The 13,554-nt window shown below is 46.9% G+C and overlaps 1 protein-coding gene and 1 long non-coding RNA gene across 4 annotated transcripts in view; one reads left to right on the top strand and one right to left on the bottom strand.

Annotated features, from left to right (window-relative positions):
• Positions 1-12,858, top strand: part of TMEM273 (transmembrane protein 273) — a 32,752-nt gene extending 19,894 nt beyond the window's left edge. Inside the window, exons 5-6 of one of the 2 annotated variants that reach the window (XM_054035430.1) lie at positions 7,714-7,740; positions 11,672-12,858. In XM_054035430.1, coding sequence (XP_053891405.1) covers positions 7,714-7,740; positions 11,672-11,690 — 46 coding nt within the window. In that variant the 3' untranslated portion in view covers positions 11,691-12,858. Of the gene's footprint in view, positions 1-7,713; positions 7,776-11,671 lie in introns of those variants that run through there. The other variant, XM_054035429.1, reaches the window with a different exon arrangement.
• On the bottom strand, positions 672-8,653 carry LOC128840894 (uncharacterized). Of its 2 annotated transcripts, XR_008445725.1 has the most exons (5): positions 8,484-8,653; positions 7,657-7,747; positions 7,393-7,546; positions 4,798-4,900; positions 672-1,140 (listed from the first exon to the last, which is right to left on the bottom strand). It is a non-coding gene; the product is annotated as an uncharacterized LOC128840894 (long non-coding RNA). The 2 variants fall into 2 exon arrangements; XR_008445724.1 differs by lacking the exon at positions 7,393-7,546.
• Positions 12,859-13,554: the final 696 nt, after the last annotated feature.

The following is a 13,554-nucleotide window of genomic DNA, read 5'->3' as shown; positions in this document are numbered from 1 at the left end:
TCATTTCACACAGGCCACTGAATAGTCAGCAGCTAGAAACTGCTTACAACCACTATCCACCTCAGCTGCATTTGAAGCAGTGAAATTATGGAGGCATCGGTAGCAACACCAAAGTTCAGGCTGCGTTGAGATTTCCACTGAAAGCAGGATTTATAATTCCTCCATTTCACAATTGACGAGTGAATTTACTTTCCATGTGTAGCAGATAAATTCTTCAGAGGCCAACTGAATTTTCCATCAGATTTTCCATCAGACTCTCTCTCTCTCTCACACACACACACACACACACTCATTACATTTGAAAAGTGGCTTATTTCTTAAATATTGAGTTATCCCCTTTATTCCTTTATTTGTCACTGGCACCATCCCCTTCTCTGGATGGACACCACTCTGCTGAGGGGACCTGACCGCCGGATCCCATGCACTTCTAAGCCCCCTGGGTCTGGTTAGAGCCAGGCCACTGTTCCTAGCTCTGGGTCTTTGGCACACTCCCAGCACCAATGCCATGTCCGCCACCTTTCCTTGGGATATGGGGCTCCACAGCCCAGACTCTTGAATTCCCCAAATCAGTGCCCCAGCCTTCCTGAGCCCCCAGTCACTGAGAGCTCTACCTTACTATGAGCGCTCTGAGCTTCTTAACTAACCCCTTCAAGGACAACGTGTCAGGCAAGTAAGGAACACATGTCACTTTTACTTTCAGGAAAGCACAAGAGAGTTACAGATCTTTGCAAAACAACCAACAGTCCCAAGGCACACTTCCCCCGTCCGATCTGACCCCTTCTGTGAGTCAAAGGTCTGGTCAGCTTTTCAGGCAGAGTCCCTCTTACTCTCTCTCTCTCTCTCTCTCTCTCCCTCCCTCCCTCCCTCCAGCTGGGCTTCTGACATGTGGTGGAGGACAGCCCCCACATTTTCAGAGAGCATCCCCTCTCTCTGGGGCTGTTTGCCATGTGCCCAGACTGCAAAATTCGGCATGCGAGTCCGACATGAAGGAATCCTGTGTCCCCTGAGGCGGGCCAGTCCTCACGTGTCATTCAAAGTTGATGGCTCTTTCATCATCCCTTCTTGGCAATGCAGCGTGTGGAACAGACTGACCTTCTCAAGGTCACACTGAGAGTCCCACACAGAATGACACGTAGCACTCTAAATGGAAGGCAAAAAAACAAATGAAGTTCACAGTTTGGATCAGCCATGTCACAATCATCATCTAACTTAATTCCCCACTGGAACTGCCCCGATCAATCAGCTATCGGCTGGCTCTCCTCACACACATCCCTGCCATTCCTGAGAGCAAGGAGGCAGGGGGCAGGCTAGAGTGCAGGCAGACTGCTGTAGGACTGTGGGAGGGCAGAGAAGATGCTCTGGAGAAGAAATCAAGAGACCACAAGTCCTGCCCTGATTTTCCTGTCCAAAGGCACCCTGTGGTTTGCTGCTCCAGCCCTGCGCTCTGAAAATCCACAGGAAGCTCATCAGGTCCCTGATGGCAGGGGTAGTTAACGGCTGCCGGCCTCCTCCCACCCTACCATTCATTCTCCTCCCTGGCCCCAGCAGCCCTGTTCATCCCCTTGAGCGCACGTGACTTTCTCACTTCCCCACTGTAACCTCCACATCCTGGCTCACCCCCCATAAGGAGCACTTGAAATATTGCTACTTCACTGCATACCGACTGAGCTACCCTCCCCATTCCAGCCTCAACTCTCCTCCAGCACATCCCACTGCTCACATGGCTTCCCCACTCTCATGGTTACAGGACTAGCTGCACCTCTGTCCTCTCTAGTCTCACTGAGTGCATCCTCTCAGCTGTCAAGCCTCGTGTCTTTACTCCTCACGCAATTCTCCCACTCTTAGACCGGGCCCTGGACTACAGCACCTGTGTATCAGCTGTGTTCTGGCACCTGCAGTGCTTCCCTCTGGGGGGGTCTGTGACCAGTGGTCTTCTACAGAGGAACCTCAGACTTCTTAAAAACCAGACTAGTAGGAGGTCAAGCCAGAATCCTCAGTGCCAAGGACTCTGCCACTGTCCCTTAATCATGGTCAAGTGTTTGCTGAAGAATGGCTTACCCTGAGCCATTCTTTTGCTTCCTTCTTGTTTCTCCTCACAGCCCCATTAAATTAAACCCCTGTATTCACTCAGTAAACATCCCAATAACTAGTGCAACATACAGTATTCATAAGTTATTGCCACACAGCTCCATGTAAGTCAGTGGCTCTCAAACTTTTTTACTTGTGACCCCTTTCATATAACAAGTCACTGAGTGCGACCGCTCCCCCTCCCATAAATTAAAAATACTTTTAAATATATTTAACACCATTATAAACGCTGGAGTCAAAGTGGAGTCTGGGGTGGAGGTTGACAGCTTGCAACCCCCGATGTAGTAACCTCGGGACCCCCAAGGGGTCCCGACCCCCAGTTTGAGAACCCCCAAAGTAAGTCATCCCCTCCCCTCCTGTTGGCCTCTAAAGGGGACAGGTGAGGGACTTGGCTCTGTCAAACCACAGGTTGCCCTGCAGTGAGGAGCTCCGCTCTGCCAAACCATAGGAAGTTGGACAGAGCAAAGGTCCCCTCTGATGAGCCATAGGCTGCTCTACAGAAAGGGGCTTCTCTACAGCTTCTCCCCACAAGGCCTTCTCCTGTTCCGCAGGGCCGAAGGGCTGCTTTTCCCCCATCAGAAGGTTTGTGAAATACAAAATGTGAATCCCCTGTGGTCTGCTTCAGCTACAAGACTCCCCTTCTGCCTACCTGTCCCCATACGTTAGCCCCTATCAAACATAGGGGGCAGGCGAGGAGAAGAGTTACTGCCCATTGAGGCAGAGCATGAGAGCTTGCACTTCTGCTAATGAGGAGACACATTCTGTGTCTGACAAACTTCCTTTGCCCTGCAAGAGGGAAGTCCTGCTCTGATGAGCCTAATTCCGTATTGAGCGCTGGGGGAATTGGAGGGAGGCCATGTGTGGTGGCATAAGTAATTTTCTAATACAGACTCTCTGAACATACATACCAGAAATTAAGCTGAATGCATAATACTCCTTAGCCCAGTCAAGTGCCACATAATGCATGTCACCGTGAAAAAACATATTTAGTAGAAAACTAGAGAACCATCAAAAGGACTCCATATATAAAAAATAAATGTGCAAATGCAGTCAGAACTAACTACCCAACCCATTCACATATATATATTGCAGAAACAAACAAAAATTAAATATCCCTGCTATACAGAGGCCATGTTGCCTAGTGGCTAGAGAACTGGACTGGGACTCAGGAGAGCTGTATTCTAGTCCTGGTTCTCACTCTGGCCTGCTGAGTGACTTTGGGGGAAAAAATAATCACAGTGCCTCAGTTTCCCAATCTGTAAAATGGGGATATACCACTTAGCTTCTTTGTAAAATGCTTTGACATCTACTGATGAAAAGTACTGTATACGAGATAGGTATTATTATTATTATTTATTTATTACATCACACACTTTAATGAGGACACCAAGATTTTCACTGACCTGGGAAACATGAGGGTTTAAACAGAATTATGACAACAATTCATAGTCAAATCTAGTTGTTCAGGTCATCTGGTCGTAGGTTCCTCCAGCACCACCACAGAATGCACTAACTCAGGGGTTCTCAAACTTTTGTACTGGTGACCCCTTTCACATAGCAAGCCTCTGAGTGCGACCCCCCCCTTATCAATTAAAAACACTTTTTAAAGTATTTAATACCATTATAAATGCTGGAGGCAAAGCGGGATTTGGGGTGGAGGCTGACAGCTCGCGACCCCCCATGTAATAGCCTTGTGACCCCGAGGGGTCCCAACCCCCAGTTTGAGAACCCTGCACTAATTACTCCTGCACTTTTCCTAATGTCGCCATTGTGTTGCTGCCACCTTTCTTTCTGTGGATGCTAGTACTTCTCCAGCTAACCTCTTCCAGATCCTTTCCAACAGCACAATTCAGACTCTATTCCAGCATTGCTGTCAAATGTCTCTCTCTCTCCCCCTACTTTATCCATTACCTCTTATCTGCTCTGGCTCCATATGAGGGAGGACATGATACAACCTGAAAATATATCAGGCCAGATCCTCAGCTGTGTCAGTCAGCATAGTTCTATTGGCTTCACCAAGGAGGATCATTACTAAGCATGCAGCCCATAGTAAGTGGCAGTGCATAGAGGATCCCTGGGAGGCACTGTGCCTCAAAGATGCACAACTCCTTGTGGGGCTCCCTGCTTGTATGGGAGATGGACAGAGTAATTTGTTATACCCCGTTGAAGGATGCAGCATACTTCACTCATGTGGCCAGCCAGTTCCACTGGCTAGCATGGGTGGGTGGCAGAGCCATGGTTCCACCTAATCTTTGCCTCTCCTTGCACCTTGGGAGAGCATCCGGGCTGCCACTCCTCTGCGCCTTTGGCTGCTGGGGTTGCAGTTGTGTCTGGATCTTACACAGCTGCAAAGGTGAGAAGAATCCTTATTCCTTCCTACTGCGCTGCACAGCCACGTAAGGGCTATCATGATGTAGCCCTAGATCACTAATCCTGGGATTAGCCCAAACATTTGCTGAGTCAGAAGAAGAAAATACATTTTGTCAAACTGAGAAGAACAAGATGGTCCTGGGGGTAACTGCTTAGAACAGATGTCCGAATATGACAAAGACTCTTGGGTACCACTGATTTCAGCAACAGAGCAGGAGCTCTTCACTTCCCTGGAGCTGCCACGGTACAAACATGCCAAATACTTGTCGAGGAACATCCAACCACATGCTCTTAAAAGACACATAAATTTAAAAACAAAACAAAATGAAAAATACTCACGATTGCAACTCCCACACCTGAACACGGCTCATTTTCGGCAAGCCACAGATTCATAGCATCATTGATGTTAAGGCCAGAAGGGGTAATCATCTAGTTTGGACTCCTGCATAAGACAGGCCATAGAACCTTACCCAATGATTCCTGAATCAAGCACATAACTTCTGGAAGAGTTTATACATAGCTTAAGAAAAAGGCACTATTGTTTCAAACTGACTCTGAATAGACTTTTTTAGTTACTTCTCAGCTAATGAGTGCCTGTATATCCTCCTATACTAGCCTGTATTGGAGTGACGGCAAGAAAATTGTTACATTCAAATACCCACTACCTAGAGCAGTGTGGAAGAAACCATCAACCTCCGACCACCAACCCATTTATTATTGCCCCATTAAAAAACAGGTAGCTCAAATGCATTTTGTATCATTGCAATCATCAAACATCCAGGAAATCATCAGTTAAGACATTAACCTGCACAGCACCTCATTTCACATACTTGATTTGCCAGTCATATTACCCCAAGACACACAGAGTCCATCTCCTATAGCAAATGCTTTGTCAAATCTAGAATCACTCATAATGCATACATCCAATTCCTGACAGCCACACTCCTATCCTAACTTGTAACTCAGATGTCATGCTTTCTCTTGTACAAATACTACCATTACTATGTATTTAACTCTGACCACACTAAATGTGTTGAGAGAGTGCAACACATAGAGTGACCACTGATGTATTCTGTTAGCCAGCGAGAATAATCCCAACGTGTTTTATCTTACATGGGGAAATACATCCATTTGCAATATGTCCCATTCTACATTCAGCTGATAGATTTTGGTGCCATAATCAAAAGAAAGTTGTGTTCATTTTTTTAAATGACTATGGTCTTAATCCTGCAAACACTTGCATAGCTTTAATCACATGCTTACGGCTCCATAACTTCAGTGGGACTAGCTATGTAAGTAAAGTCAGACAGGCGTATAACTGTTCGCAAGACCGGTGGCTTTGCTTGGTTCATAGAGTCTATTTCAGAGAAAAAAGGCTACTTTAATTTGATTTAGTTTAATTTAATTTATATCACAGGGGTGGCCAAACTTACTGACCCTCCAAGCCACATAGGCCAATCTTCAGAAGTTTGAGAGCCGGGGTACGCCTGCCGGGGCTCAGGGCTTCAGCCCCACGGGAGGCACCTGCTGGGGCTTGGGGCTTCAGTTACACTAATATGACTGCACACAGAGTCCTGGGCATTATTCCCAGATCTGCTCTGGACTTTTGTGACGTGGGGCAAGTCACTTATCTCTGTAAAAAAGCAAATAATACCTTACAGGTCATTCTGGGCAACTGTGGGGCGTAACTCATGCTTATAAAGCACTTGGATGAAAGGTGCTATAGAAATGCAAAGCATTATGGGCCATATTCTGCCATCGTGCTCAAGTTGAGTAGACCCTTGTTCCGTGAATCTCACTGAAATCGAGGGACTGTTTATGGAGTAAATACTAGAAGTGTGGAGTTTGCAAACAGGGGCAAATGTAGCCTCCCAGTTCAGTGGCTGCACCATCCCCTCCCCCCCCCCCACACTTCTCACCCCCCTGCTAGCTTGAGGCTTCCTGCGGCACTCTCCATCATTTGGGGGGCCCTCTCAAATGGGGAGCTTGGGGCAAACTACCCCTTTCTCCCTCCCATTCCACAGTGGGCAGCCCTGCCTGTGTGAGTGCGCATCCAGGCCTGATTTCTGTGGGCACACTTGCACCCAGGGATCATGGCTAGAGCTGCCACTGGTTTGCATGTAGAAAAAGGACACAAAGGGCCTGATTCTCTTCTCATTCCAGTCTACACTGGTGTAACTAGGATTGCCAACACTGTATTTCAGAAATACTGGACAGTTTTCTTAGCACAACTCTGCTCCTCACCCCCCTTGTTGGCTCATGTCTGTTCCACTTCATGGTCCTCAGCACCGAGATGAGTCCTTACACGGAGCCCTCCCAGAAGCCTTTGCCTCCCCCTCCCAGGTCCCTACTCTTTACCCGTCCCCGCTGGTGAACCTCAGATCCATCCCGCTTCCCAGAGCACCAGCACAATTTCGGCAGGTTGAGAACCCGGACCCAACACACAGAGCAGGGCCTGGGGTACCGCCCTGGCTGCACTCCCAGCCATGTGAGAGTGGGACATGTGCGGTATTGCTGCCAGACCTTGCATGCGTGCAGCTTATGTTCTGGGGTTTTTTTCACTGGGACCAGTGTTCCCTTAGTGGAGCCCAGTGAAAAAATAAATGGCACATTTTCACCAGCAATCAGCAAGGCTGTACGAAAACGAGCCAGGAGGCAATCCTCGTTGAAATAGGGGATCAAAGGCATCCCGAACTGATTAAATAACATTTTGCCTGTCTCGTACTTAAATAAGTGACAGCTCTTATAATACGGGCCTATGGGCAACTCTAGGTAAAACTATTGGCCTCCAGTGGAGTTACTCCCAGTTTACACTGGTGTAGGTGAGAGGAGAATCAGAGTCCTTAAGAAAAAACTGAGACCTAATGAGTTGTATTGAATTTCTCTGCTCTTGCAAAATCTATGTTTCTAAAATATAGTTTGGCTAAAAATTACTTTGAGGGAGGAAAAAAGGCCTGTGAAAGGCCAACTGCTGAAGAAACATTTCCTGCTTGCCAAGGCTCTTAGCAGCTCCTTTTCTGCAGCTGTCTGAATGCTTTAGTCCTGAAGGAAAAGAACTCTGCCGAATTTTAGTTCCCAGGAACTGACACTAGGGGGAGTAAAACAGAATAAAAGATTAGAGAGAAGCAAAGAAACCATGGAAGAGTTAAAGGAAGAAAAGAATCAGTGTTTTGATGGGTTGATTCTTTGAGTGAGCACCTTTGGATGGCTGCTCCTGTACTCACGCTCCCTGTTTCATTCTTTTACACATTGCAGGTCACACGTGGAATCCGCTGCGATAAGGTATGTTCTACAGAAGGGGCCAGGTTAGGGTTACCATATTTCAGCAAGCAAAAAAGAGGACGGGAGGAGCCCCGCCCCCGTCCTGCCCTAGCCCCGCCCCTCCCACTTCCCGCCCCCCTCAGAACCTCCAACCCTCCCCCCGTTCCTTGTCCCCTGACTGCCCCCTCCTGGGACCCCTGCCCCCATCCTAACTGGCCCCCAGGACCCTACCCCCTACCTGTACCTTGATTGCCCCAACCCTTATCCACCCACCACCCCCAGACAGACCCCTGGAACTCCCACGCCCCATCCAACCACTCCCCACCCCCTGACAGCCCCCCCCCAGAACTCCCAACCCTCCCTGCTCCTTGTCCCCTGACAGCCCCCCCCAGAACTACCGACCCATCTAAACCCCTCTGCTCCCTGTCCCCTGACTGCTCCGATCCCTCTCCCCACCCCTGCCTCCTGACAGCCCCCCCCCGAACTCCCAAACACCCCCCCCGCTCCTTGTCCCCTGACTGCCCCCTCCTGGGACCCCTGCTCCTAACTGCCCTCCAGAACCCCACCCCCTACCTAAGCCTCCCTGTTCCTTGTCCCCTAACTGCCCCCTCCTAAGACTCCCCCCCAAACTGCCCCCCAGGACCCTACCCCCTACCTGTATCCTGACTGCCCAAAACCTTCTCCACCCCCCCAAAAAGCCCCTCCCAACCCTCCCCCCCCCCATCTCTTGACTGCCCCCTCCAAAATCTCCCTGGCCCTCTTACCCTGCCGCTCAGAACATGGTGTTGGGCTCTGTGCGGAGCCAGACACGTGGCTGCGCTCCCCAGCGCAACACACAACCCGGTCCCTGCCCCTGCCCCTGCACAGTGCTGCCGGAGCAGGGCGCTGGGCTGCAGGGGAGGAGGAGCTGCCGAGGCCCGATGCAAATGGCCCGGCAGGCTGGCTCAGAATGGGGGGGGGGAGGGAGGAGGAGCTCTACAGCTGCTCCGGAGTCCAGCCCGGCAAGCTGCAGGGGAAGGGCTCTGGCTGCCAGAGCCCCATGCGAGTGGCTGACTTTCCTGCAGCCCTCCCAGCCGCGCCTCGCTCTGCATGCGGGGGAAATCCCGGACATTTTTAGTGATTTACAAATTCCCCCCCGGACGCTATTTTTAACACAAAAAGGAGGACATGTCCGGGTAAATCCGGACGAATGGTAACCCTAGGCCAGGTGGGAAGAGATCAAGGTCTTCCTCCAATCTGATGCAGCAGGAATGGGGTGGGGGGTAACACAGAGTCTTTGGTGGCAGCCTGGAGTCAGATATAAAGAAGCTGGGGAGTATTTCTAAAACTGCATCCAGGTATGTAACAAAGAAGATTAAACGTGGCCACATACAAAACAATGAAGGAGGGCTGTGAGACCCAGGTCCAGCAATTGTAAGGCCAGGTTTACAATGCAGTGTGGACACTCGTGTGGGCTTGGAAACATCGAGTCCACTACTCCAGGTCCCACAGACCCAGGTTTACAATGCAGTGTAGACATGCCCTTGGCAATCCTGGACAAATCACTTTACCTTTCTGTGCTTCAGGCTCCCTACCTCTAAAAAAGTAGTAATAATACCTACCTCACAGGAGTATCGCGAGGCTATTTCTTTTAATGTTGGTAAAATGCTTTCAGATCCTTGGGTGGAAGGTGACAGAGAAGCCTAAAGTGATTTTATTATGAAGTGCCATTCTCTGATATGTATCAGTTAGATGTCAGACCCATAACATAAATTTGCTAATGTAAATTTCCTCTGGGACAATTCCTTTGCCCACCAATTGTATGTGGATTTTGAATGACCGTTGGGGAAATTGGAATCCGTAAAAGTAAAATACTGAAGGTAAACCTCTGATGCACACACAATCCTGCTTCCCTGTGTGTTAAGTTACTTAAAGGGAAATTATATCTTTATGCTATAGGTCAGTATTGTGAAATGATTAAGAAGCACAACCAATTTTATAAAATTCAATCAAAATAGCAATGAAAAAGTAGATTTCCAAAGCCACCCCTTGTGAGTGGGAAAAACTTCTGGGAAAAATCCAGAAAGCCCCTCACCTTATCTTCCTTCCAATCCCTCCCTTCAGATCAGCTGTGCCTCCTACAGACCACTACCAGTTGAAAATGGTTTGGCTAGGTAGCGAGTTGAGATCCCCTGCTTAGGGTAAAACAGCTTGTGCTCCCTTTCCTTCTGTTCTGTCTCATTTACTTTTTGCACTTTGTCATAAACTAGGCCCTTATCCTGCAAACACTTATGCATGAGCTAGATTGCAAGGGCAATTCCATTTAAGTAAGTGACACTGTTCACATGCATAAGTGTTTGCAGATGCAAGGCCCTACATTGTTAGCTTTTTGTGGCATGACTGTCTTTTACTGTGTCTGTACAGTCAGTGCAATGGGGTCCTGATCCTTGGCCGATGCCCCTAAGAAATACTATAGTACAAAATTAAAACTAATACTATAAACAAATGTTGCTATCTTTTATTACCAGAATGCATGTTGGAATCCATGTCTTTGCACAGAAATATAAATGTGAAAAACAGAACTATCCCAGATTTTGTTTAAATGAGCTCCTTAGTCATTTCTGCACCAGAAATTATAAAGCTCTTTTATGTTTGAAAAGCAGAACAGGATTCCTTGAAGCAATAAAAATAACACATCTATAGCATTTTGCATCTTCAAAGCATTCTACAAACATCAGCTATGCCTCACAACCCCTGTGAGAAAGGTGGATCAGTATTATCATCTGCAGTTCACACAAAGAGAAACGGGTGAAGCAACTTGATGAAACCACACATCAAGTGAGTTTCACAGCTGGGGTTATGTCACATGATTTCCTGACTCCCCTGCCAACACTGTGCTCAGTCCTCCAGGCTGCTTGCTGTCAGGGACTCTGCATGCTGTTAGCTGACCCCTTCTTGCAGGGGAAGATGCATCTGCAGTCATTTCTACAACTAGATCCACAGGTTGGAAATACATATTTGTGCATCACAGTCAATTTGGTAAAAACAGGGCAGCTGTAAAGACACAGAGATGTCCTGCCAAACAAAAGTTAACTGTGAGGATCTTTATGACTGTAGAAATGGTCAAATAATATTAGAATAATGCAAGGGTTCTCAAACTGGTGGTCATGAGGTTATTACATGGTGGTCACTGGCTGTCAGCCCCACACATGGCAGGTCTCTGGCTCTAAAGAAAGGGTGTCAAAATAGAAGTTTGCCCAAGGTGCAATTTTCCCTAAGGCCAGTCCTGGGATTGAGACAACATTAGAGAGCTTGATTGTTCAGCAGCTGAAGAACTGCATTAAACCGCAGACCAATCAACATACTGAAAGCAGCCAGACTCACAGGCAGGGGTGATCCTGGAGAAGGCTTGCAGGGGCTATAGCCACCCCAAAATTTGACTTAGTGCACACATAGCCACCCCTCCCAGCACAAAGCACAAACATTTTGCAGAAGTAAGGGTGGCGTGGTATGACATTGCCACCTTTACTTCTGCATTTCTGTGCTGCTGCTGGCAGTGGCGCTGCCTTCAAATCTGGGCACCCAGCCAGCAGCCACCACTCTCTGGCCGCCCAGCTCTGAAGGCAGTGCCTGCCATCAGCAGCAGCGCAGAAGTAAGGGTGGCAATGGGGCGCTAAATCTGCTGTGAACAGTGATATTGACAATGTTTCTTCGTCCCCCGCCCCCCAGTATTAAACAGTAACTATTTAACTCAAGAGGCTTGCTGTGTGAAAGTGGTCGCCAATACAAAAAGTTTGAGAACCAACTGGCATAATGGATTAGAATGACTTTCCTGCCATTTAAAAAAAATATTTTTTTTATTTACTAAATAACATTTCTCCAGTTCTAACTTTAGTATGTTACCCTAGATCACTGCTGCCAAAGGGAGAGAAATAAAGTCATGTTTATCTAGGCTATTTTTTCTTTTTTTCAGAGAAGAAGTCAATTTATAAGAACAGCAAAATACAACGGACCTCTAGCCATTTTGGAATGGGGTACATTCAGACTGGACATTTAACTACTGCTGTACCTGATCTCTGCATCAATGAAAGACCTTTGTCCACAGGGCTGTCTCACCAGCCCCAAATTCAATTTTTTGAAAAAGTGAACCGAGTAACTGATTACAGGAAAGGCTTTATAGTGTGCAAACAACCTACAGTTATCTCTGCACTTAACAAGCAGGTGCCTGGGGTGGCCAAGGGAGGGGGCGGCACCTGCGGCAATTCGGGGGAGGCAGGTCCCTCACTCCCTCTAGGAGCGAAGGACCTGCCGCTGAACTGCCGCTGCTGATCGTGACTTTTTTTTTTTCCAATTGCCGCCGCCGATCGTGACTTTTTTTTTTTTGCTTGGGGCAGCAGAAATGCTGGAGCCGGCCCTGGCACTCAAAAAACATTGTGCACTCATATCGTGTGCCTGAAGGGAATGCATGATAGAAATACACATGAGATGGGCTTTGTTCATTAACAGGTCCTGTTTGGGCTATGATAAATATATGATTTTTTTTAAATGAATGGAATCAAAGGTGCCCCAAAACTAGAGATGGGTTCAAGCAATACTGTTCATCTGCATTGACATTGCAAGCACCTCAGAAATGGGGCTGAAGGGAGAGAAAATGGCAAGAGGGGTTGCTCAGCCCATTGCAAATATAGGGGCCATTTGCAAAATGTGGAGTAAGGTTTAGTTTTTGAACACCAGCATGATGCAAAAGCTACGGGTGTTCTGATCTGGGACCTCAATTCTGTACCTGAACTAGAAGTAATGGTAGAGAAAGGGGATTAGTCATGTTCTTTCTTTATTATATGTTAAGTGCCCTTGTTTTCATTTTTTATTTTATTTATTTTTTCCTGGGAATTTATCAGTGTTTATTACCACAACAACAAAAGGAGGTGAAAATCAGTGCAAAAAACTATTAATAATTTTTCTGGGTAAATATTGGGGTCTATTTTGGTAGACAGAAAGATGAGGGGAGGAAAGTATTCAGTAGATTAATGCTTTGAATTCCGATCATCAATGCGGTTTGCTGCAGAACTAAAACAAGAACTCAAAACACAATGCCACAGTGTTTAAGAAAACAATATATCCCTAATCCCCAAATAAAACTTTTCATTTGAATAAACAGTTTATTGTTGTAGATTTAGAACTATTAGCCTATAAATATTTACATTTAATAATTGGGACACACCATGTGCAGCGCATACACTCAACTTCATCCTGTAAGCTGTGAGTCTAAACTTTGTAGCTCTGGCTCATCTCTACAGACACATACATTCTACAATATCATATTTTAATCCTAGGCTTGATTGCTAAATCTGAATTTAGAGCCAGCTTCTGCTCTCAGTTACATCAGTCTGGAGTAATTCAATTGAAATCAGTGGAGTTCTCCAGTTCTGCACTAGAATTTGTCCTTTTACTCAACAGTGTTTTTAGTGGTGGTAGCCTGAAGCCCAAACTGGAAGCACTGTGTCTCAATAAGAAGGACTGACCACTTTTTTATGGGTATGCAGAATCATGGAAATGAAGGCCCCAATTCAGTAATGAACAGGAACAGACTAAGTTGATCCTACATGGTTAAGCAAGAGCTGAATGAGGGTCTTAATGATCAATGCACATTCATTGCTTGGCCATATCATAACTGCACAGCTGTCATGCCAGTTTTTTGCGCTTGTGAAGAAAAAATATGTTTATGGTGTCTAAAATCATGACAGAAACATTATTTGTTCTATACTCAGCGAACTGGGGGATTCCAAATATGTTAGTGAAACTAGTCACCATGGAGCTCTCTGCTTTGAAATACACCTCATCTTTCATTGCTCAGAA

This window comes from Malaclemys terrapin, chromosome 7 (genome assembly GCF_027887155.1).
Source record: "Malaclemys terrapin pileata isolate rMalTer1 chromosome 7, rMalTer1.hap1, whole genome shotgun sequence".
In the NCBI taxonomy this organism is placed as follows: domain Eukaryota; kingdom Metazoa; phylum Chordata; order Testudines; family Emydidae; genus Malaclemys; species Malaclemys terrapin.
The sequence above is the reverse complement of the archived record's forward strand: the minus strand, read 5'-3'. Positions and strand labels throughout refer to the sequence as shown.